At 34.2% G+C, this 24,944-nt stretch overlaps 2 protein-coding genes across 4 annotated transcripts; one reads left to right on the top strand and one right to left on the bottom strand.

Annotated features, from left to right (window-relative positions):
* Positions 1-338: 338 nt before the first annotated feature.
* Positions 339-9,807, top strand: LOC131157329 (cytochrome B5-like protein). Of its 3 annotated transcripts, none has more exons than XM_058111388.1 (6): positions 339-562; positions 790-896; positions 1,014-1,060; positions 8,567-8,644; positions 8,767-8,858; positions 9,532-9,807. In XM_058111388.1, the coding sequence occupies exons 2-6, from the start codon at positions 818-820 to the stop codon at positions 9,596-9,598; spliced, it is 363 nt and encodes a 120-aa protein (XP_057967371.1). In that variant the 5' UTR covers positions 339-562; positions 790-817; the 3' UTR covers positions 9,599-9,807. The 3 variants fall into 3 exon arrangements, with proteins under 3 accessions (XP_057967371.1, XP_057967373.1, XP_057967374.1); XM_058111390.1 differs by having other exon boundaries at positions 390-562; positions 1,014-1,054; XM_058111391.1 differs by having other exon boundaries at positions 390-562; positions 8,804-8,858.
* A 586-nt stretch (positions 9,808-10,393) lies between these two features.
* Positions 10,394-19,633, bottom strand: LOC131157328 (uncharacterized). The gene is made up of 14 exons (XM_058111387.1): positions 19,227-19,633; positions 17,268-17,323; positions 16,985-17,159; positions 15,743-15,844; positions 15,396-15,467; positions 14,902-15,018; positions 14,673-14,750; positions 14,058-14,120; positions 13,864-13,960; positions 12,572-12,650; positions 12,293-12,498; positions 11,672-11,817; positions 11,108-11,230; positions 10,394-10,854 (listed from the first exon to the last, which is right to left on the bottom strand). Exons 1-14 carry the CDS (start codon positions 19,311-19,313, stop codon positions 10,705-10,707), a joined length of 1,551 nt encoding a protein of 516 aa, XP_057967370.1. The 5' UTR covers positions 19,314-19,633; the 3' UTR covers positions 10,394-10,704.
* Between the last annotated feature and the right edge of the window lie 5,311 nt (positions 19,634-24,944).

Genomic DNA, 24,944 nt, shown 5'->3' with positions numbered 1-24,944 from the left:
AGATTGGGTTTAGGTTGACCCGTTTATAAATGAGTCACCTTATGCTAATCCCAAACCTGACTTAAACGGGCGGGTCACGAGTCACCCGTCGAGTTTCGACTTGTTTTGTCACCCCCTATGTAGAGTTAAAATATTATACAAATGTAAATTAATAAGTTTAAAGTAAGTGTGAAAGGTCCCAAAAATTAAAAGAATATTAAGATTTTGATAGATAATAATTAATCATATTATTAAACACTCTTTACTTTTGTTTGAATAAAAATAATTTAATAATTACTAAATCTTTTTATGTTTTAAGTTTCATAGAAGTATAGAACCACAGGTTTTTGTGTACCTTTAATTAAGAAAAAAAATCACAAATATTATGCCAAAAATAAAGTAAAGTAATTCATAATTTCCGTATGAGTACCTGGCGGTGTGGAAAGTGTAAGCAGTCATTTATCACCGGCGAAATTTTCTACTAAAAAAATCTCCGGTCTTCACCGTCCCCTCCTCCGGCGCAAAGCTTCGGTAGCCCGCGGCCTTCCCTTCCCTGCTCCGCCAACTATTGCTCTATTTCTTCGTTAGTTTCCCTCTCTCTCTCGCCGATTCCGGAGCGCTACTGTCCAATCTGTTGTAGCTATTTTCTCCGAATCATTTCTGAATCTCTCATTCACTATTTCTAGTCATATTCATCGATTCATTCGTTTTCATTTGTAACATAAACTAGTTCTGTAGAATGCTTAATTATTATGCGACTTGTTCATAATATGATGCCATATTCATTCGTTTACCTATAATGTGGTTCAGTTAGTAAGGAGAGCAGTCGGTGCGAGACATGGTGATACTTGCAGTGACATTGATTCTATGCGTTTTGTTGGGATTTCTACTTTTGATTCCAGGACGGCGTAAATATGGTACTTATTCGACCCCCCCCCCCCCCCCTTTCTTGAAATGTTGAGTAAACGTAACATATGAAATTAACTGCAAATGTTTATAAAATCTAGTTGATGAGTAAAAATATGTTTGTGCAGATCTTGCAAAGGAAGCTCAGTCAAGTGCTAACGATTATAAGGTTAAGGTACGTTTGATACTTTGAAGATCATAATAATATGATCTATGCCCCCATATGAATTGATTGTGCTCATATGCATTCGTGTGATGCAATGTGTTGAGTTACGAATGTATGGGGATATTTTGGCTGATACAGTGTTGTTTGATGCATAGTGCTTTTATTTAGGATATATTGATTCTTGGGGTTGCTTGGTTGCCAATTAACTGTTGGACTACACTCGGAAAAGGGTTAATAAGTATGTTGTTTTTAAATTGGACATAAGATGCATTGTGTTAATAAGGATTTTGGGCTGATTTGGAGGAAACAGGAAAGGGTTGTTTGTCTTCCACTGTTACATCTGCAATTGTCAATGGGCTGCCCAGGGATTGGTTTACAGCCCCCATGGGCTTCATCAAGCCCCATGGTTGTTTACAATGGTGATGGATTTTGAGTAAGAGGGCTTTACATGCTAAAGGATTAGCCTGATGTTATGAAATTCAGGGAAGGTGCTTGCTTTGTTGAAAAATTTTGAGAAAATATTAATTTTGAAGATTAATATGGCAAAGAGTGGTTTAGCACTTTAGCCTGGATTAACATGGGTTATCATGAGATTGAGGAGTTCGGATCTCTAGCAGGTTGTTCATCTCTGTCTTAGCCTTAGACCAACTTACGTCTTCTTTTAGGGGATAATCTTACATCTACATCCTTTTTAGTTTTTAGTATCATGTAGTGCAGTGCGTGGGTAAAAGATTTGCGGGTTGGAAGAGGGTTTTTATGTCTATGCTGGATCACCTAATTCTTATTAGTGCTTGTCTTATTTTTTTGCCTCATTTTAGAATTCTTGTTGATATTGTGGAAAGACTAAAGAGGATGATGAGAGATTTCTTATGGTCTAGCACAAGGATGATTTTTTTTTTTTTTTTGGGGGGGGGGGGGGGTTGTTGGAATCATTTATTTAGATGGTTATTTAGATGACCCTTTTTTAGTAGGGAAATGGTTGTGGAGATTTCTTTTAGGAAAATATTCCCTTTGCAAGGTTATTAAGATTAAGTGTGGTCTTTGGAATGGGTGGGATATCAAAGGGTGCACATATGCAAGCAATTCCTAGTAAGTTTGTCTCACAAATTTGTTCTTCCCCTATTTTTTCTGTTTATCCTTTGGAAGGGAATTCTCTTGTGAGATATTTATTTTTTTCCAAAATCTTAAGAACAAAGAAACGGGTGAACTAATTTTATGGTGATTCCAGATTTTTTTTGCCTCATCCTTGGAGTGATGTTCATACCAGGTTTGATGATAGTTCATTTTTTTTTTTTTTTTTTTGGTAGGGCTTCAATCAAGTCGAGTCAAGCTTTAATGTTTTTGGGCTTAGCTCATTTAATAAATGAGTTTTTAAATTGAGCTCGAGCTTGGATCATTAATTATGTGAGCCAAGCTCAGCCTTGTTTATGTTTTAGCCCTAAATGCCAAGGTTTAATCTTGTTCAAATTTTTATTATTTATTAATGAGCATTAAAATTAAACCTAAAATTGCTCATTAATGTAAACAAACAAAAGATTTAGTTCATTTACAGCCAAATGTTTAATGTTTTGATCTGTAATTTACTATTTTTTGTTGTGAAAAATTTTTAAGATGAATACAAATATGTGAGTAGTTATGACTAGAGATAAAATGTCATTAAAAATTAAATATGTAAAACATTAAAATTTGATATACATTGTTGGCCCACAACTTAAGCTTAAGCTTTAGGTGAAGTGGGAGTCTTAACATCGTAGAGCTAGGTTACCAAGAGGTCTTGGGTTCTAGTCTCATTGTCGCATTTATTGTGTATTGTTCAAAAAAATTATTGTACTCATTGTAATGGGTGTTATTTATCGTGTCTTTATCTTCCCCCTTGCTGTCAGGCTGCACATGCAGGGGAGTGTTTAGGCTTGATATACATTGTTGGCCCACAACTTAACAGCAAGCTTTTAGGTAAAATGGTAATCTAACATAAAATAATGTCAAAATGAGCTCTAAAACCAAATTTAATGAGCTTCTTAATGAGCCAACCAGCATGTCAATGTCTAAGCCCAGATGCAAAAAAGCTCTCAAACTTGCTTCATGAGTTAACTTATAAGCCCTACTAAACAAGTCTATTGTTTGAGTTATTACACTAGCCAACTTGCCAGTTAGTTCAACGAAGTAGGTCTCATGCTTGGAGTATCATCTAGCAAACTCACTCATTTTGTTCAAGCCTCAAATCTAAGCTTGAGCTTGGCTCATTTATCTTACAAGTGAACATGAATGAACCATTATCTAGCCGAGCACCAAGTTGCTTGCAAATGGCTTGACTCATATGCTGCCCTACGTTTTGGCTCTTTTGATGTAATAGACAATTTCTTCTTCTTTGCCTTTGGTGAAAGTTGCAAGGTCAAGTTTCCCTTTAAGGTTACAGCTTTCCTTTGTGCTTTGATTTTTTAAAAAATGAAAATTGCTGCACAAGGCTCCCACACCATTGAATTATTGATGGTCTAGAAAAGTCAAGATGTGCAGTCTTACCTCCGTGCTTGAAGACGCTATTTCGTGATTTCAAACTTTGGCCTTCAGGTGTGGATATAACATCCTTTTTCATTGAGCCGAGGCTCTATTTATTCTCTGTACTTGAGTCCTTGACAAATTAATGCAGATGACTTGTTGTAGATGAAGATGCCTAATTAAGGTATCAGGTGGGGCTAGACAGCTTTGCTTTAATCTTGTTGCCATGCTAGTGAGATGTGGGTGTCTAGCTAGGCTTCAGATGTCTTTTTTATGCAGAGGGTTAGTGGCTTTGGCAAAAATGGAAAAAAAGAAAATTTTGTGGCAATGCACATGGGCTGCAATTTTTGGTGCTCTGTGGATGGGAAGAAATGCCAGATATTTTTAATGGTTCAACCTACATTTCAGTTTTATTGACAGATAGAGTAGTAGTATTTATTGATTCTCTATGGGCTTTGGCTTATGGGGTATTTTGGGGTCTTTCTTTAGTAGGCTTGCTATGCTAAGGCATTGGCCGGCAATTCTTTGTTACCATTCATTTCTATGTCCTCTTGCATTTGTATTTTGCCCCTTTATTCTAATGTAGAACAGAGTGTATGATGTTTAGGGTATTAACTTTGCAGCAATTAATCCTGTCCTATATCAATTCCAGTGTTTCCTCTGAACAAAAAACTGAATTTTATTAATCAAATTATATGGGTAGATGGCTAGCATCTTTATAAGGCTATTTATAGCCCTAAAAACCCTAAAATAAGCCTTCTAGATAACTCATACGTCCTAAGATTATGAGCCTTGCATCCTAAAATTATAAGGCTTCTAGATCATAAATCCTAAAAGTAACCCTTCCATCTGAATCATAAAATCTCAACAAAAAAAAAGAAGGATGGTGGGGATGAAAATAAGCCTAAAATTATGACTAGATTAAGCCTCCGAGACATCAAATCCTAGAAAAATTATTAGGTTAGAATGCCTAACCACGTCACATTTTAGATAGTCAATCATATCTTTGGATTTTGAGTGAAACCACCCAAAATCCAAGGATATGATTTGTTGTCTAAAATTTGATGTGATTTGGTGACCTAAGCTAATAATTTCTCCAAATTCCATTCTATGTCATTTTCTTAATATATATATATATGCGCGCGCGCGTGTGTGTGTGCGTGTGTGTGGGTGTGTGTATGTTTATTAAAGAAAAAAAGTCATCCTTAATAAAGCAGATGTAACCCATTCTAGTTTGGTTTGAAGCTTTGTAAAGATTGTCAGTTAGCACATTTTAGCAAGAATACAACAACAACAATAAAACCAAGCCTTAGTCCCACCAAGTGGGGTCGGCTATATGAATCCTTTTCCGCTAATTTATGTGATCATAGACCATTTCTTTAGATAGATTTAAGGATATTAAATCCTTACTCGCTATCTCCTCACAAGTTATTTTAGGTCTACCCTTACCCCTTCTACTTCCCCCCACAGTAATTAAGTCACTCTTCCTCACAGATGCACTATGTGGCCTACGTTGCAAGTGTTCATACCATCTGAATCGTCCCTCCCTTATCTTATCTTCTATAGGAGCTATACCTAACTTACCACGAATAAGTCCATTCCTTAATTTATCTTTCAATGTTATACCACTCATTCATCTAAGCATTCTTATCTTAGCAACTTTTACTTTTGAATATTATGTTTTTTCATCACCCAATATTTCAATCCATATAGCATAGTTGGTCTTATAGCTGTCCTATAAAACTTCTCTTTCAATTTTAAGGGTATTCTACGATCACATAGTACACTTGAAGCACTTCTCCATTTTACCCAACCTGCTTTAATTCTATGCATTACATCATCTTGAATTTCTCCTTCAGCTTGCATAACAGATCCAAGGTATCGAAATCTACAAGTGCTATTTATTTCTTCATCATCAAGTTTAACTTTGTCTCCAATGTTCCTCTTATCATTACTAAAATTACATTTCATATATTCTGTTTTATTTCTACTTATCTTGAAGCCTCTAGATTCCAAAGCTTATCTCCATAATTCTAACTCGGCCTCTACTTCGTCCCTAGTTTCGTCAATTAATACAATATCATCTGCAAACAACATACACCATGGAACCTCCTTTTGAATACTCCTAGTCAATTGGTCCATCACTAGAGCAAAAAGATAAGGACTCAAAGCAGATCCTTGATGTACACCTATGGTAATTGGAAATTCTCTAGTTTCTCCATCTATAGTCCTTACACTAGTCATTACTCCATCGTACATATCCTTAATGACATCGGCATACCTACAACATACACCCTTTTTTTCTAAAACCCACCATAGAACTTCCCTATGTATCCTTTCATATGCTTTCTCAAGGTCAATAAATATCATATGCAAATCCCTCTTCTTTTTCCTAAACTTTTCCATTAATCTTCTTAAAAGATAAATAGCTTATGTGGTTGATCTCCTAGGCAAAAAACCAAATTGTTTTTTTGACATCTTCGTTGCTAATGTTAATCTTTGTTCAACTACCATTTCTCATAGTTTCATCGTATGACTCATAAGTTTAATTCCATGATAGTTATTACAATTTTGAATATCTCCTTTATTTTTATATATAGGTATTAAAGTGTCTTTCTTCCATTCATCTAGCATTTTCTTAGTTTTTACAATTATATTAAATAAATTCGTTAACCATATAATTCTGTTATCACCCAAGCATTTCCAAACCTCGATTGGAATGTTATCTGGTCCCATAGCTTTCCCATTTTTCATCTTTTTTAGTGCAAACTTGACTTCGTTAACTCTAATTTTACGAATAAATCTTATATTTCCAAACCTCAATTGGAATGTTATTTGGTCCCATATCTTTCCCATTTTTCATCTTTTTTAGTGCAAACTTGACTTCGTTAACTCTAATTTTGCGAATAAATCTTATATTTTTAGTCTTTCCCTCATTTGACAATTCTAAGTTTAAGCCTTCTATTTGGTTTTCGTTAAACAACTTACTAAAGTAACTTCATCATCTTTCTTTAATGTCTTCGTCCTTAACCAAGACAATATCATCCTCACTTTTTATATATTTTACATTTCCTAAATCCTTACTCTTCCTTTCTCTGACTTTAGCAAGTTTAAATATATCTCTTTCCCCTTCTTTTGCACCTACTCTATCATACAAACTATTAAAAGATCTATATTTAGCTTCACTAACGGCCCTTTTTGCATCTTTTCTTGCCTCCTTATATTTTTCAAAGTTATCTCTATTTCTACATTTTTGCCATGTTTATACCAAATTCTTTTTGTCTTTATGATTTTTTGTACATCTTTATCTCACCACCAACTCTTTTTGCTATTCGAGAATCTTTCCTTTGATTCACTTAAAATCTTTTTTGCTGTCTTTTTAATAGAGCTAGCTAATCTATTCTAAAGAGTATTTGTATCTATCCCATCCTCTATGGTCCAATCTCCATCTTTGATTATTTTATCTTTAAATTTTATTATATTTTCTCCTTTTAGGTTCCACCATCTAGTTATCCTATACTGGTTTATTTTATCATTTTTCTTCCATTTTTTAATACATATATTTAACACTAAGACTCTATGTTGTGTGGTTAGGCTTTCACCTGAAATTTTACAATCCTTGCATGATAAACGATCTACCCTCCTAGTAAAAAAAAAAATCTATTTGACTTCTATTTTGTCCACTTTTAAAGGTTATTAAGTGTTCTTCTCTCTTCTTAAAGTAAATATTCATTATACTAAAATCATATGACATAGCAAAGTCTAAGATCATCTCCCCAGACCCATTTTTGTCTCCATATCCATATCCTCTATATATCCTCGCATAATTTTTATTATCTCTTCCAACGTGTCCATTCAGATATCCCCCTATAAATATTTTCTCAGTCCTTGGTATGCCTTGTATAATACTATCCATATCTTTCCAAATTTGTCTCTTAAGATTTTCTGTTAAGCCAACTTGAGGAGCATAAGTATTAATGTTATTTATTATTTCTTGTCCTAATACCATCTTGATTTTTATAATTCTATCCCTTACTCTAGATACATCCACAACGCTATCTTTTAAGTTTTTGTCTATAATAATGTCTACTCCGTTCTTATGTTTTTCTTTTCCAGTGTACCAAAGTTTAAATCCTGATTTATCGATTTCTCTAGCTTTCTCCCCCACCCACTTAGTTTCTTGAAGGCCAATTATATTAATTCTTCTTCTAATCATCGTATCTACAATTTCCATGCTTTTACCCGTAAGTGTCCCTATATTCCAAGTTACTAATCTAATCCTAGTTTCCTGAACTAACGTATTTACCTGCCCACGTCCAGAATGATACAGGAACCCTCGCATATTTAACACCGTACCCGGGCGCCGACACGGCGCGTCGCTTCGGGATGATGACCTAGCCCACCCTCGCTCACTTTTCGCTACACCCAGGTGGTTCAAGTGTAACACGTCGCTCGTAGGGGACGCCTCAGCAAATATTCGGTAAGGATTCATATCATAGTGATCTGACAAATTTTACGTTGGCTATCAGCTACCTAATGCAACCCTCTTTCTTTACCCGGGCTTGGGACCGGCTGTATGTGAAAAAATTAGGACATTAAGTGCATCACAGGCGGAGTTACGTTTTAGCAAAAATGGCTTTTCCAATTTTGCTTCATGATTCCAGTAAGAAGTTTAAAAATATATATATATATATATATATATATATTAATGAAATTAAAATTGGAGATGGTACATCTCAATATTCATTTATCTTCACTGAGATGGACCACAGGACCAATGTCTGACAGTAGAACTTTATCACTTTATGTTTTTTATTAACTTCTTACAATTACACTAAAGGGTAATGACTTTGTCAAACCAAGATTCTAGTCACTCCTATATCTTCTCTTTGTTCAAAATAGCTTTATCTAAGATTCTTTGCTCAATATGGTGAGTGACTTATTTTTTTCCCCTGTATTTATCCAAGTATATCTGATTCATGACTTAATTGTTGTGTTTTTATATTTTCTTGTGCTTAGGAATCCAAAATGATCACTAGAGCTGAAGTCTCTTTGCATAACAGGAGGAATGATTGTTGGATCATCATCAAAAACAAGGTTTTAACATAATTCCCACTTTGGTGCTTCCATTTAAAATTTGACACCGCCGATAATGTTAATGTGATCATCCCTCTGAAGTTGGTTTCTTATTTTTATTTTTTTTCCCAATTAAACTGTAGGTGTATGATGTGACTTCATATGTTGATGAACATCCAGGTGGAGATGCCATTTTGGCACACGCTGGGGATGATTCAACTGAAGGGTTTTACGGGTATGTATCTTTTTAAACCAACTGGTTTTTCCCAACACTAATTTTGGAAGTGCGTGGAAATATGATTGGCGTGTTGATGTTTAATGGCTGTGTTTGCAGAAATAACTGCCCACACCAACAAACTCATGAAATGAAAAAGAAAAAAACAAAAATTTAAAACCAACCTCTATTGGCTTTCTGTTAATGTCTGAATGATAATGGTGTGACAAGGATGCAACCATACTCATCCTTAAATAATTCTCTTTATAATTGTTTTGTCTAACAATATGTGACATGTGCATGAATTGAACCACATAGTAATGTGATCAATTTCTCAATCTCATTTGCATTTTAGCTCCAAAGATATGGCCATAATTGTTATATTGATAATAGATATTTAGTTTACTCATTACCATACTTAAAATGAGTATTTTAAGCAACCATATTCTTTGTGCATTAACTTTTATTCACAATGTTACAACCCACTATCCAACAATTAACTCCAATTTCTTTTGAAAGATCATAACACTAAAACAGGTTTGTTTAGCCAATAATTTGTTTAGTTTTTTAATTCAGTTAGATGTTTCATTTTTATTTTATGTTAGTGAGACATATACAGGTAGAATTCACATTTCTCCTTTTGTCGCAGTGAAATTTTTTACATTTCTTGCTGATGTTAAATTCCATATGGCAGGCCTCAGCATGCTACTCGAGTATTTGATATGATTGATGACTTCTACATTGGAGAATTGAGGCAATGACAAATGACAGACATTGGTTTTCAAATTGAACCGTTGAATGGTTTTATTGCCCTTTTAGAATTTTATCCTCCAATGGACCTTCCACCTTAAATGCAACATTGTGTTTTTTGCACATTCCTTTGCTTTTGGTTGGTGAAATCGCTGAGATTTAATTGTACCGAATGTTCCATTCCTAACTTAATCAAGGAGTCAGAATTTGATCTTTTTCGGATAGAACATAAAGCAAAGTCATGACTTGGAAACTACAAGTGCAGAGTAGATGATCCAATGTAATGTTGCTAGATGATTTTTCACATTTTTCTTGGTAACATTTTCTTTTTAAATAAAATGCATGTTGGCTTCTGGCATACCAAAATTACAGCTTTACTTCGGAAAAAAGTTGGGACCTAAGTCTGTATGGTACTTAGATGCATGACTCTTGCCATGGTAAAATATCACTCTTCAAATTATTTAACCCTAGATTACATCGAATGTCCCAATTTTCATAATTGACTTATTTTTTGGGTTCTCTACCCTATTACTTTCCCCTTATGCTAAGGAACAAACTATAGGAAAAACCAAGTGTTCGGGTTGGAAACACCCTTTTGCACATCTCCCTCCAATGCAGGCTAGTGAGATCACCGTGGCCAGTTCCAGTATAAATTATTCGCTCACTTCAGGCCATGTTAAGGTTTTGTTTAAACCAGGAACTAAAATTTGCCAAAATTCAGGAATTAAAAACCACACACACACACACACACAGAGCTATGTCAAAGAGTACTTTAAGGATATACATATCAAATGGACTTATAAGAATGATAATGACTTCAACCTCCTGCCTTCCATTGACCTTTTTTTTTTTTTGATTGTGTATAATTAAGAAATTACAGAATATGATTGGGAGATTTTACAAAATCAACCCACACAGAAAGGGTTGAAGGTGATGAATGAAATCAAATGGATTGAATGGATGATTTAAAAAAAAATTAAATAAAAAACCTAAGCGCTCCAAAACAATCGATGGAGAGGATTGACCAAACTCTCCAAAGGACCATATGATCCAACAAAAGAATCATGGCTTTCCAAATAAAGCCCTCAGCTAAACTTCTAGTCTCTGTCGAACTTCACTAGCCATCAAATTTCTTGGGCTGGCACCACTGCGCAAAACTTCTTGCCAAAGAGTTCAGGAAAGAAACTTTAGGTGGGGTTCCTTTCTTCCCTAAATGCTTTCCTCCCAAGTCTGTATAACTTGGACCCATGTCCTTGCTTCTTTCAATCTGAAAAACACATGAATCACAACTTACTGGATAGTGAAACACAATGAAGGTTCACAATTCACTCTGTTTTATGACTTTAATGACAAAGGCGCCTCTCTAAAGCTATGTTTATGGATTAAGTGAAATTGTCATGAAGGCATTCTTTCCTTATCCATCACAAGCGCATAAATGTCAAACAGTACAGTACAATTTGCAAAAATAAATAATAGAAATAATGCGCAACAACCATAGAAAGGCCTGAAATCAGCATTACCTTATTTATCTTTCCATCTTTCAAGTAGTATCGGATTCCAGACCAATTGATGGACTGGGAAAAATGTGATCGGAATGCAGAGACAGGGTATAAAAAGTTGTCCACAACCAGTGCAATAAATACCTGCCAATTAGATATCAACTCATTAATATTAGTAACTACTCGCTATTCATGGCGACACTAAAGTCCCAGTTCCCAGCTCCACTTAAATTATTGTAGCATTCAATTAATTCGTTAAAATTTTCAATCAGTACCTTCGTTCGGTAAATTTGATCTGTGTTACTGTACTTTCATCCCTTTTGTTTTGGCTGTTATCACATTCTTGAATATATATATATTTCCCTACTTTGAGTTCACCTATGACTAAATTACAATTTTGTGTTTTTCAGATCTGTAGATGAAACTGACACCATTTTTAAGTTTTTAACCATGAATTATATATCAAAGCTCATAGAAAACTCAAACCCAACCTTTGGCCTCTTCAAGTTTAAACGTTTCCCACAATCTCCAACTTTTAAAGATAGTTAAATTCATAAAGCCAAGGATGTACAAGAAGAGACTTACAAGGCCCCAGTTGTAAGAGCGGAGCGAGAGACCCGGTGCCTCAGGAGACAACATGTTGCACAGATGAACTTCTATTCTTGTCAAGTTCCACATAGAAAGTAGTTCTATAACAGTGCATACAGCCAGGCAGCCTGCAAGTAACAACCCTGGCCAAAAGTAGACAACGAAACAGTGAGAAAAAAAATAATTTTTTTGGATGCCAACAGAATTGCCTGCCAGGACATATACAGACTTCACTAGCTCCAAAATATCATTAGTGTGTGAACAGTTTTTATGGGAGGACCTTCCTGAATTTACCAGTTGCACAACTACAACCAACCAGAACCATATGCAAATTACTAGAAAAGCCCCAATAGAGTGGGGAAAAAAGGACATAAGAGCGTGTATGCTTTTTCTATCTGATCAAGTAAAGTTGGCCATACTGTTCATCACAATGGAACATATGTTCAAAGCTGCTTATTAGTTTTTAAAAGCTGTGATAGTAATAATGCATTAATTTATAAACCAAAAGATGGATAAGATCATAAGATCAACAAGATTATTGTCTACATCAGGATCCTACACTTGATTCCTAATTACGAGCTATAACCTATCTGAAAAAAGAAAAAGTAGCCTGCTCACCAGTAGAAGTAAAAGTTGCATCCTCGATTGGATGAAAATGGATTCGATATGCTGCAGCTACATGAAACACAGCCATAACATATGGAGCAACAAATCCCCATGACAAATAGCAGTGGGAAGAAAATAATGCACGGTTCATGATCCAGTTAACCTTTGTCGTGTATGACTCTAATACAAATGTTTGCTTCCTCAAATAATTCCAGTACCTACACAAGTCAAAAGTCAACAAAAAAAAAAAGTGTAATAAATTTTAGTTTAAAACCAAGTGATATCACAAACCTTGAAAAATTAAGGTCACTTGAAAGGGGGTGAGGGAAAACGGCAACTGGTGGAGATGAAATGAGCCCCTTATGAGCCCCTGAAAAATGACAGAAACTAACACCATTTTAGTAAGAATATAGACATTGCTAAATTTTTCAGAGAATGAAGAAGAAAAGATCCTTCCCAAGAAAAAGTTTACCAAACTTATCAAGAGAATGGAAGAAATGTAGGGGAATGCTTCAATCAGTCCAAATAAGAACTACATGCAGTACCCCTAATTAACTACGTCAAAATACCCACTATGCACCAGACCAAGAGAAGTGTAATACAAAGGACAGCATTTTGGAGTTTGGACCAAATTTAACTACAAGTCTACAACCAAGGTCTCAAAGTTCAATCGACTAAAATCTTGACGCTTCAAAAGATGGATGTTGATCTAATTGTCAATCTTGACTCCGAAAAATGTGGAAATTTAGAATAAAGCATAAAATTGTTTTATGAAACTTTAGAAACTATAAATAAACATAATAATGCAAGAAAACTAAAATAATATAAATAAAATACGTTAAGGGCAGGTATGATGAAATTCATGAATCAGTTAAATATTATTTATTATACAAATACAGATAATTAAATAAAATGTTGTAACTAAATTTAGTTTTAATTTTTTCATATAATTTCAAAGGTCTGAAAGCTATTTATATCCTTGTAACAATCTTTACTTTCAATAAGAACGAGATAAATTAAAAGAGAAATTTCAATTTGGTTTTTAAATCTCAAATTTGAGTTCCAAAGAAATTATCATTCTGGCTAAAATTTTGACAAAATTCACTGAAATTTTGAGATTTCAATACATTCCAGGTGAGAGGGTCATTTATTGAGATTTTGACATAAATTTTGTAAAGTGAAAATTGACAGCCATTTCAATTTCAAGGTGGTGGAAAGTAGTAATTTCAACAATTTCATGGGAATTTAAGACCATGAATACAACCAAGCACCCAGGATGCACCAGCCCTGGAGTACGATAAGTACCAAGCACAGCATTTTGGACCAGTCATATTAAATGACTTGAGAATCGAGAGCAAATTCACCAAACTGACCACTAAATATGAAAATTTGTCAATTCTAACAGCAAAATGTTACACAAATCAATAGGAACAATGATGAAACATGCACAAGCTTACATTTCTGAAATTGTAAAGCTATCCAACGTTATAAGTAGCTTATAACACCACAAAGTAGTTAGCTGTCATTAACAACATATGCAAATCGGCATGCAGAGATAAATTAAATGCTAACAAAAATATTACCAGCTATAGCTGCAAGGGTCATGTCGTCAGAGTATCCACCATCTCTAAGTTGTGAGACCACACCAAAACGGTCAGTTCTAAAATCATCTGCATGCATCTGAAAATAACCTAACCTAATAAGAATAACACTTCAATTAAGTGCACGCAGCACTTAAAAATATGGTACAAACTACAAACTGGTACAAGCTACTTGCCATCATGCACCCTCCCCACAAAAAGAATGTTTTTCCACCAGTAGCAAATCCCACCGAGCAAGGCTGCAAATCAGCAGTGAACATGTTGGTAAGTTACAGGGTACAAGACAAGTGAAAACCTAGATATATTTTTAATTGCCGACAACAAGCAGTGTGATGTCAAATAATGCAAGTCAATGATGTGCACAACCATATGTTTCAATGGAGACACAAAAAAGCCCTATTACTAATACTTGAAACTGTAGAAAAAATATAGGATAAAAAGGAAATAAGAAGGGAAGCAATCTGCATAGTTTACATAAAAAAAACACTAATTTATACAACTCTGTTCCCATCACAATTCAATTCTTCAATTTAAATTTTCAATACATTAAAATCTAACTTGAACATAAGGATTTTATTATTTTTTATGGCTTCACAAATTCAATATGAATTGGCTCGTATAATATGAAATGCATGGAGATTGGAGAAATGACTTGGACACATTGCTAATCACAGATAACATATCCTCTTGTAAAATTTTAAACAAAACAGCAAAATCATCACACGATAGCTAGAAAATGAATATGTATGACTTATTGTACAGAGTGAGATAAAAGTGCATGTCTACCATACCATATGATATTCATAAATGCAGTAACTTCCTAAACTTCCAGAAGGTAAATCAAGAGGATATCCAGTTTGAATGAATATCTGCACATCATTTCCAAGAAAGTGAGACTGCTAAAAAAATCACAGAAAAATTGAATCTTTTGTCAACAAAACCATATCCATGAACACATCTAAACCTAAGGAATAACAAGAATAAGAAAAATTATTAAATATTCACATAAATGAACCACACCTCAGGATTTTTTTCCATCTCAGAAGTGAGGGCTCCAATTGTCCCAGGGTGCAACCTAACATCATCATCCAGAAATAGTACATACTTGCTGTCTTTATGCATTCTCTCCACCCCAACCTGCGCTAGAGCATCACAACATACATGATGGAGTGCCAACCGTACAGACAACAGATATATACAAGGAATAAAAGAGCTAGGCTTTTATCAAATTGTAACTGCAAGTGCCTTTTGCATTCCACCCACCCGCAGAAACATTGTATAAAGTTCAATCCTATCCAATTTAGTCTGAACAAACAAGCCCATTCAAATAGCGTGAGGAAGTTTAAAACAGCCAAGTTTTTCAAACAAAATAAAAGACAACACACCACATTTTCTCAACATATAAAATGAAGATAAGTGAATATTAAGAGAGAAAAATATTTATGCAAAACCTTTGAATTTGCGGTGGAAAGAGTACTGCCAATAAATCAAAAAAAAAAAAAAGCATTACATACCAACTGATTGTGAATTTTCTGACTGCAAGTCGTAGACAAACCAGCCACAATAATTTTAGCATCAACGCCGTCCTGTGCATGTCAAACATAAAATCAAGAGATGCAGCTTGGTGAAAAAATTAAACAAATACCTTGGACGCCCATATAAAGATGCATAAAGAGTTTGAAAATGAAAAACTAAGTTCATTGTCAACACAAAATACCCCCCAAAAAAATAATGCATAGAAATAGAATGATAATATTACCTTATTTTTTATTAACATTTATTTGCTCTATTTGATTCCACAACAATAAAATTTGAGCATTCCTAGCATATAAGCAAAGCCTAATGGTGGAAGGAAATATACCTTAAATTCTGATATCAATAGGGATATGGCATGGTAAGCAGGGTCTTCTTTACTTTCTACCACAAAAAGGAATTCTAAAGGACCGCCATAAAGAGACGTGATCTGCATTCAATCACCATGACCCAAAGAATAATAAATTAATAAATAGGCAAATAACAACAACAAATATTAGTCCAATGAGAAAATCTTCGAAACAAGGTATAAATATGGATGCTTAAAAAAGTATTTTCTAATAAAATCTAAAAAAATATAGTCATTCAAAACCAATGTTCTAAAAAACGAAGGCATAAGGCGAGGTGTTTTAACCCTTAAGGCATTGGGGCATAAGCCTTTTGAAAAATTTATTTTTAGATAAAAATATGTAAATAAATTACATATATTTCAAAAATAAATAAAAATTTACGAAAATTACAGACATAATGTAAAAAAATAAACAATTATACTTTTCAAACTACTTTTGACCACTAAAAAAATGCTAACTTAAATTCATGACGTAAATCATGGCAAGAGATAGATATACTATTACAAAGTTCAAATTACTTTCATTATCTAAGATACAACTCTCAATTAGTTTGGGAAGGTTGAGGTTCAAAAGTTTTAGGGATCCACTCACATTATGACATTCCTTTTATATTAACAAGTAGATAAAAAATTCTAGTCAAAGCTAACTTGAGAATGCACACCCAAAATGTGTAAGCCTCAAGTAAAAAGGTGCAAGGCGTGCCTTCTGTATAAATGCATAAGCCTTAGAATGTGATGTGTAAGCCTTTTTGGAATTTGGTAGTTTAGGTTGAGCCTCAAGCCATTTGTAGGCATGCTTTGCCTTGAGGTGAGCCTTCATTGAACCTTTTAAAACGTTGTTTGGAACAAACAAACAAAATGAGTTCTTTACTTATAGTGACTGAAAATGTCCATGCTAGTGTGCATGAAACATGCAAATGACCAACAAGTAATGATTGGGGAAAAAAATTTGCATCATTCCTTTTGTTTGAGAATTTAAATTAAAATATCAATACTTGAAAAAAGCAACCAGCATTCTTGTTGGCAACTTGGTGATAAATGTCTATACCGTTACTAAGTACCTTCATTCATTCATTAGTAACTATTGGTGATGAAGAGAATAAGAGAAAAATAAAAATAAAAGAAAAAGTAAAGAAGAAGAGACATGATCAACTTCTCTATTTATTTTTGGGGAACAAATCGAATAACTGCATGCCAGAATGTGTTCCACAAATGTATTACCTGACTTCTCCAATTGTGCAAATTGTGCTCTCCAAAACCCTTTAGAGGCATAACCACTGATACTCTTGGCAGATTAACCTGTTTAGAATGCTCAAGATCATTGATATCATAACAAAGAAATGCAAAGCTATTGCCCCCTTTCATAATTCTCTTCATTCGCTTGATTTCTCTGTTCCTGTGAGAAGAAGGATATTGAAATACAGTTCTAAATGTCAATTTTTATGTTCAAATTAAGCTGAACTACAAAATAAACCCATGCACACTACTAATTAAAATTCAATACCTGACATATGCAGCACAAGCCCACATAATAGCAAGAGTTAAGCAGATTACCCATCCCTACAACATATACAAAGATTTTAGATTAGTATTAATCAACCTATAGCGAGTTACCTTTAAATCCAAAAAAACAAGACAAAGCAATGTAAAGGAAGCACAATAAAAAAAATATAATACACAAAGTAGATGATACCCATGAGCTGAGTGGGGCTGAACTGGATCAATTAAGACCTTGTGCTGTGTGCTTATCTGTTTCAAAGAAGTGGCTGGCTTAAAAATAAATCTAAGAAAAAATAATAATAATTGCAGTTGGTGATGTGGAGAAGATGCTTTTCGAGAACTTGGATTTTGGAGTGGCAACCCTCCCTCTTGATAGGCAGGAATGGAATTACTCTTTGGGTGGACTTCTAGAGCTAGTGTAGTGTGGGACCTAATTAAAGGTTCAAGGGGAAGCACTATTTATTGATAGGGGAAACACTATTTATTGGGAGAGGGAAGACTTAATTACATTTGGAGTATGCTTTTAAACCTCCCAACTTACTTCTTAACCTTTATTTTTTCCGCAGCTTAGTCCTAACTTATTTCCTGAAACCACTCTCATTTGGAGTACACTTCTAAACATCCCCAGCAAAATTGCCATCACTCTTCAGAAGTTCTAACTTGGTTGCAAGGAGATAAGAGAAGCTTCAAAAGGACTTCTTATGAAGAGGTAAATGGCATGTGCTTAAATACCAGATTATGGACTAAAAAGTGGTATATGAGGATAAAGAGATGGGCAATTAACAAATTTGAGTGGAAGAGGAATTATAATATACAGACATTTAACTTCCCACGTTCCATTCTCATAAGATATACCAGAAAGAAAGTAAAATTTAATTTGGTGAATAAATAAAGAACAACTGTAACAACATAAAATATTTAGTTCTGTTTTGTCACATGGTTGGAACCAAGCATTGATACTCTCAAGGAGAATTTCTCAACTCAAGGCTTGCAAAATTACCATCCAATGCTCAAAATTGAGGGACTCAGAGCACAATTAGAACTTCGTAGCTCCTTGATCAATGCTCAAAATTGAGGGACTCAGAGCACAATTAGAACTTCGTAGCTCCTTGATAGATCATTGACAACTAGATTCATCTTTAATTTTAAAGGCAAGATCTGCTCCTTCAAACTATAAGACAATGCATAGAGCCCATCAACAGTAAGAACAAAAATGATACCCACGTTGTTTACTATCCTCACACTTATATCCTGAATAATTGTGCACAAAAGGTGCTCAACATGTATGTGTATACCAAATAATTAAAATGAAGTAAGATGTGTTGTCATTGTAATTAAATCCAAATTTGTTTCCAGAACAAAAACCCATAATTGCTCTTATTTAACATCCAAAGCAAAGCCCTTCAACAAAGTGGGGTTTTTTTTTGCGAAGAATTTAAAGATGCATTGCCAGGTTTCAACGATTGAGCTGTCCAAATCCGATTCTTAAAAGTTACAAAGTTCTCTTCCCCACAATAATATTCAAAAATGAAAACGAGGAGAGAAAAATAAAAAAGAAAGGAAGAAGCTCCGTCCAAACCACACACCGTCAAAAGCTGCAAAGTTCTATTTTCCACAATAATACTCAAAAAAAAATAAGGGACGAACAGGGAAAAAAGAAATTAGAAGCTCGTACATTTGATCATTCTCTGTCTGATGAATACGAGTAGACCGTTCAAAAAAAAAGAAGATAAAACATCGAGATAAACGCAGGGAAATAAGAGCCATAATAATCCTAATCTCAGAATTTTCATTATCTCGATAACCAAACAAACTCAATTAAGCAGAATACCAATTCCTCCGTTTCTCGTAAACGAGATAGGCAATTTTTAGATCCAAACCACGAACAAAGACCACAACAGTCAACAAAATCTCTCATTTTTATCCAAAGACGAAAAAAGAAAAATAGAATGAAAAGGCGAACCTGGATCTGAATGAAAATGGCGAAAGGACTACAACATGCTCTGCTGACAGAGAAGAGGAACGCATCGAGAGAGCCCGACGCCGACATTATCTCTCAAACTTCCTCTCTTTCCGTCTCGTTGCGCAGAAAAGCCCTAGGCTGTGATACACCCAAATCTCTGAAGAATGTAATGCTCCGAAACAACCTCTCTCTCTCTCCCTCTCTCGTGCGCGCGCACACCTCGCTGTCTTCCTCCCGCTCTGCGCCTCAGATCGCCACGAAAGGGAAGAACAGGGGGAGAGCAACAGAGAGAGAGAGAGAGAGAGAGAGAGAGAGAGATGGGAGGAGAGAGAAGAGAGGAAAAGGGAGAGAGCGCGTAATTTTATAATTCGAAGACACGGCCGCGACCTGCGTTTGGGAAATCGTTTGACTGTTGACCCCACCACACCCTGCAGCAGAAGAGGGAGAGACCGTTAGATGGTCCTAGGGTGCTTGTTTTATCTCCCTATTTGTTTATTTTTAATTTTATTTATTTATTCTTTGCATTGCTAAAATTAAACTAAATGAGAATATATATATATATATATATATATGAATACAAATGTGCTTAATATTTTCAATATATATATATATATAGACCAAGCATTCATAGATAACCATTAATTTTTAATTTAATATAAAAAAAATTTTCAATGTCACGAAATTTGTATTACGTCTAATAAAATAATTTTAAAATGAGTCATAATATTTAAAGACATACAAGTCTTTGTCGTTTCAATACTTTATTCAAAATAATAAACCTCTCGTTTCGTAATAAACATGTAGCAATATTACGTATCGAGCCTGATTTGTTAATTAATATCTCAATTGATACATAAAATAATATGACATAAAAATAATTGAAAATTTTTATAATTTTATATTATATTTTTGCTTAAATTTAATCAAATTAATTTCAAAAAAGAACTTGAAATGTATGCAAGTTGAGGAGGAGAGGCAATACTCACGTGTGGCGTGATCGGCGGGGACATATGGGAAAGATGCGGCCTCGTATATCCGACCGAATCTTCCGTCAGTTTCAGAACTCGGCAGCGCCCTCTTTCGTGCGTTGGACTGACGTCCTCTCGCTTCACTGCATTGGCTGTCTTTTCATTTCATCCAAGCCCCCACCCCTCCCCAGCTGTTCCTTCTCTACACTCCCTCAAAAACAATTAGGAGGATAAATTGGACTCAAGTTTAAATTTATATAAATTTAGATAAAATGTGACATAAAATTAAGTTCAATTAATTTTTTTATATATTTACACGAATTAAATTGAAGTCTAAAAATTGTATCTCATATTAAGACACAAGTAAGAAGAAGAAGAAGCCCCCACGGACATAGCGCGGTGGATAGGTATCAGCACGTAAGGAGCATCAGGGGTTTAATTTCAGCTAGATATACTCACGAAACCAGCGATACCCGTGGATTGTGGGAATTTACTCTGTGAGCTCGCGAGGACCGTGGATGGTAAGAGTTTACTCTATGAGCCAGTGGGAGACCGTAGATGGTGAGAGTTCTCTGTGAGCCAACGGGAACCGTGAATGGTAATGGATATGTGTCCCGGGGATCAAGTTGGTCGAACGTCCAACTGATGCACGGAAGCCGTGTCCGCATTTTGAACTTTACCTGATTAGCGAGACCTAGGGGGAGGATGTTGATCCGTAGGTTTGGTACCGCACCAAAGGGTCCGAAGAGCTTGTTGGTGGCTAGAGTTCCTATGTAAAAAAAAAAAAAAGACATTAAATGTACGATACACATGCATCGAACATGTATACCATGTGTTAGTTTCGTAAATAGAGTATGATGGACATACTTCTTTAATTGTGGTAATATTTTTTTTTTTTCAAAAAAAATATAAAAATACTAGGTTATTTTTCACTTTTCCAATATTATATTGAAAGCATAAAAGTTAAAATATTTCTTCTAAACAAGCTTCCATTTTTCTTTTCAAGGTTTCTAAATAGTTACAAAAACAATACCTAACTTTTAAAATTTTCAAACATTACATATGAAGTCAAAATTTTTGGAAATAATAAAAGGTGTTTTCAACTTTTTTATACAAATATTAAAAAATTGAAATACAAGGTGAATTTTTCGTGAATATTTGAAATTTTGAAAATATAAAGTAAAACTATTTTTCCACAAGTGAATAGTATCAAATTTTTTTATTTTTTCTAATTTTTTATACTATAATTTTGATTAATTCTCGTCTTAAACATGGGAGTTTGGGGTTCAAATCTTAAATTTGAATTTACATGAAATTGGATAAAATGTATTGATTTGTTGAATTTTTGCGGATTGTGTTGGGGAAAATCTATCAAAGTTAGTGTTGACTTTTTGAATCTGATTTTTGTTTTGATACTGACAAAACACCAGTATCTTATGTGTTTGTGAACAGGTTTACAATATAACACACACATGAGGTTCAGAAGAAATGGAAGCCTGAAGAATACAAAGAATACATTTACTTGGCAGATTCCATAAAAGACCAAGAAGAAGCAAAAGAAGATTGAAGACATTAATTGTTCTTAAATTGTATATGTATTTAGTTTGTGATCTGTAATAATTACATGACATGTATGATGTGATTGACAAGTTTAATACGACCATAGACCCTAAGGACCAACAAATTTCACAAAAAAAAACCTTTCTTAAAAATGCTAAAATCATATAGGGTTTTCAAATAAATTTAGGGTTAAAACTGGGCAAAAACAGGATTTTTTGGCTTAATTCAAAAGCCTCGACCATAAGGAATCGAACAAAGACCATAGCTGACCTTAGGATACAAAATCTTTAATGGAAAAATCTCTCACTTAAAAATCATACTCATACATTTAAAGAAAAATTTCGTTAAGGTCAAAATCAGAGGCACAATAGGAATTTCACTTGCCTCGGTTGACCGACCATCGCAAGGTCATTTGACATTGGTCGTCTGATCTGAGAAGTTGACCAAAGTCAAAGTTTCGGTCGACCAAACCCTTGGCGTTATAAATGGATTGGTCGACCGAACCAATTAGAATTCAACATGTTAATTTCGCTCGGTTGACTATTTTGAATTGAACGTATCGTCTTTGGTCAACCAAATGTGTAGTTCAAAATTAGCCTTGGTCGACCGAACCATATGAGTGGTCAACCGAACCTTAGCGATGGTCGACCAAACCTACAAAGGGTTCAAAATCGCCCTGAAACGATCGACTATATCCATAGTTCAAAATTGCCACAGTTGACCGAACTTGACAAAGTGGTCAACCAAACCTTGAATATGGTCGACCGAACCTCTCGGGTAGGCGAAATTTTTACCGCAGTTAAACAGAGTTAATTTTCATTAAACATAATTAAATAATATTCAAAATACCCTTGATGTCTCCCACGGTTATATTTTTAGCAAAATCTATATATACCTCCACATTTGCCTTGATTAGTAAGGATATTAATTTTTTATTAGCAAAAATTCTCTCCAAAATATTTTTTGCAATAATTTTATGCTCTTTGATTTTCAAGTATATTTGATTATCTTTCTCATTATTCTTCTGCAAAATCATGTTAGAAAGAGAAAGCATATTGTTTTCATCCTCTTCATTTGCAAACCCATTGCAACTTGAAGAGTGATTGGTAAACATTCTTGTGGGCATATTTGCATATATTTCAAAAGTCTATACTCTCTCATTCATATTTGTAAATTTTTTAGAGAGTAAGCTTGAGTTTTTTCCTTATTATTTCATTAATAGATATTGTTGGGAAGACTCTTCATTAGCTTGTGAATCTTTGTATCCTTATCGCAAGATTCAAAAGCTTGTTTTGAGTTTTTGATAAACCATTTTTGCAAGCTCAAATCCTAATATTTACTGTGCTTGATACTTGAAAAATATTTTTGAAGATATTTGTTAGGGTTTCAAAGATTCTTTACTAAATACATTTGGTAAAAATTTTATATTGATATCAAAGATCTTACTCTCACATACTCATATTCACATATTATTGAGAGTAAAAATATAGTTTACCCATTCTCACATTGAGTTTTTACTTCATATCATACATGAGCGCATTTGTGTTTCAACTTGTACACATCTGCTTTTATAAAAGCGTTCTGTTTGTACGAAAAATTTCATATCCATTGTATTCCTGATGGGTGGTCTGAAGAAGAAGACTAGTCCTGTGAATAGTCCCGAATTACTTTGACTCAATTAGGAGAGCACCGGATTGGTTCAAACTCGATTAAGAGAATTAGGTGCACCATTCTAGTAAGGTGATGTAATAGGTGTCGCTCCACCCGTGAAGTAAGCAACTAGTGAAATTCTCTTGCTTATGAGCTTAAGGCGGAGACATAGGCAATATTGGCCGAACCCCGATAACATATCGTGTGTCGTTCTTTTTCCTTACACTATTTATTTTCCTTCACTTTTAATTTTGCACAAGTATGTTACTATTTATTGTCTTAATTATTTTACATACATGCTCGAATGATTGAAAAATACTGAAAATGCTTTAATTGTTTAAATATTTGCTCAGTTAAACACTTGTGTGATTGGGTTTGCATAAAAAGTCCCTAAGTTTGTGAAATATTGCTTGTGAATTTGAACTTGACATAGAAGAAATTTTTTAAATACCCAATTTATCCTCCTTTTGGGAATACAGTTAGGCAGATAGATAGACTCTTTTTCACAGCACGAAGTCGCTAATGCCAAGTCGGCTCGTATGCCGCAAGCTATGTCTTGCTATATTATATTTTTTAAAAATTAAAATTCATGCTCTCTCAAATAGATATATTTTTTTTATATTTAGAATTTTAAATTGAGATCTTAAATTTGGATAAAATGCAATACACAATTGTATTGGATTTTTGTTTAACTCGACACAAACTAAAATTTAATTAATAAAATTCACGATCCCGAATACAATATGGTTTTAGAAAATCAAACTCGTGTCGAAGAACTAAATTAACCTTAAAAGTATAGTGTTTGTTTTATGTTTTTTATCTTTTAATTTTCTTTTTTTTACTGTGAGTCCCTTGTGTACTTGAGAAAATAATTTTTGAGGTTTTAAGGGAGATAGAGTTGGGGTGAATTTTGACTTTTAATTAAGTTGGAGGAGTGGGAATTGACTTTAGGGAGAGGGGCATATGGGGCAGTGCCCCACCTCACAAAGGTTTTGCCAACCCCTTTGCTGGATAGTGAATGATGTATGCATACTTCGCCAGCAGGTGAAAAGCCACACTGTCTACTGGGGCCACTGCGTATCTGGCCATTATATATTAATATTAATATAATCCCAACAAAAAGAAAACCTACTAGTCTCATTTTCATCTCTCTCTCTCTCTCTCTCTCTCTCATGCTATTATAAATTCAATCTCGTGAAGACTGAAATTGGAATACACATATCATCGACCTCATAATCTTTCTAATGTTTAGTCAAATTTTTTTTTTTCAATGCGTGATGGTGAGTCTTTTAGCCTTAACATGACAATATTAACTAATCACTTGAATCTTTCACCATATCCTATATTTTTCACAATGACTTTTCTCTGAAACTTACCTTTTTTCTTTTTCTTATTCTTATTAAACAGTGATGAATTTCTTTTTAATACTTGGGTTTTACAAGCACAAGTTGAAAACTACTTATTTATTTTGCATTTTATTCTCACTATGTTTGAATTTTCTAACTCATGTTGCATGAAAGGTCGCCAAAAAAAAATGCAT

Source organism: Malania oleifera, chromosome 6, assembly GCF_029873635.1.
Source record: "Malania oleifera isolate guangnan ecotype guangnan chromosome 6, ASM2987363v1, whole genome shotgun sequence".
Lineage (NCBI taxonomy): Eukaryota > Viridiplantae > Streptophyta > Magnoliopsida > Santalales > Ximeniaceae > Malania > Malania oleifera.
Note: the sequence above shows the minus strand (reverse complement) of the source record. Positions and strands in the feature narration are given on the sequence as shown.

Excerpts from the sequence above, each read along its gene's own strand:
- LOC131157328 (XM_058111387.1), bottom strand. The coding sequence starts at position 19,313 with ATGTCGGCGTCGGGCTCTCTCGATGCGTTCCTCTTCTCTGTCAGCAGA. Across the intron at positions 13,961-14,057 it reads TGTGGGGAGGGTGCATGATG|ATGCATGCAGATGATTTTAG; the intron begins GCAAGTAGCTTG and ends GGTTATTTTCAG. Across the intron at positions 12,499-12,571 it reads AGTGACCTTAATTTTTCAAG|GTACTGGAATTATTTGAGGA; the intron begins GTTTGTGATATC and ends TGACTTGTGTAG.
- LOC131157329 (XM_058111388.1), top strand. The coding sequence starts at position 818 with ATGGTGATACTTGCAGTGACATTGATTCTATGCGTTTTGTTGGGATTT. Across the intron at positions 1,061-8,566 it reads CTAACGATTATAAGGTTAAG|GAATCCAAAATGATCACTAG; the intron begins GTACGTTTGATA and ends TCTTGTGCTTAG. Across the intron at positions 8,645-8,766 it reads GGATCATCATCAAAAACAAG|GTGTATGATGTGACTTCATA; the intron begins GTTTTAACATAA and ends ATTAAACTGTAG.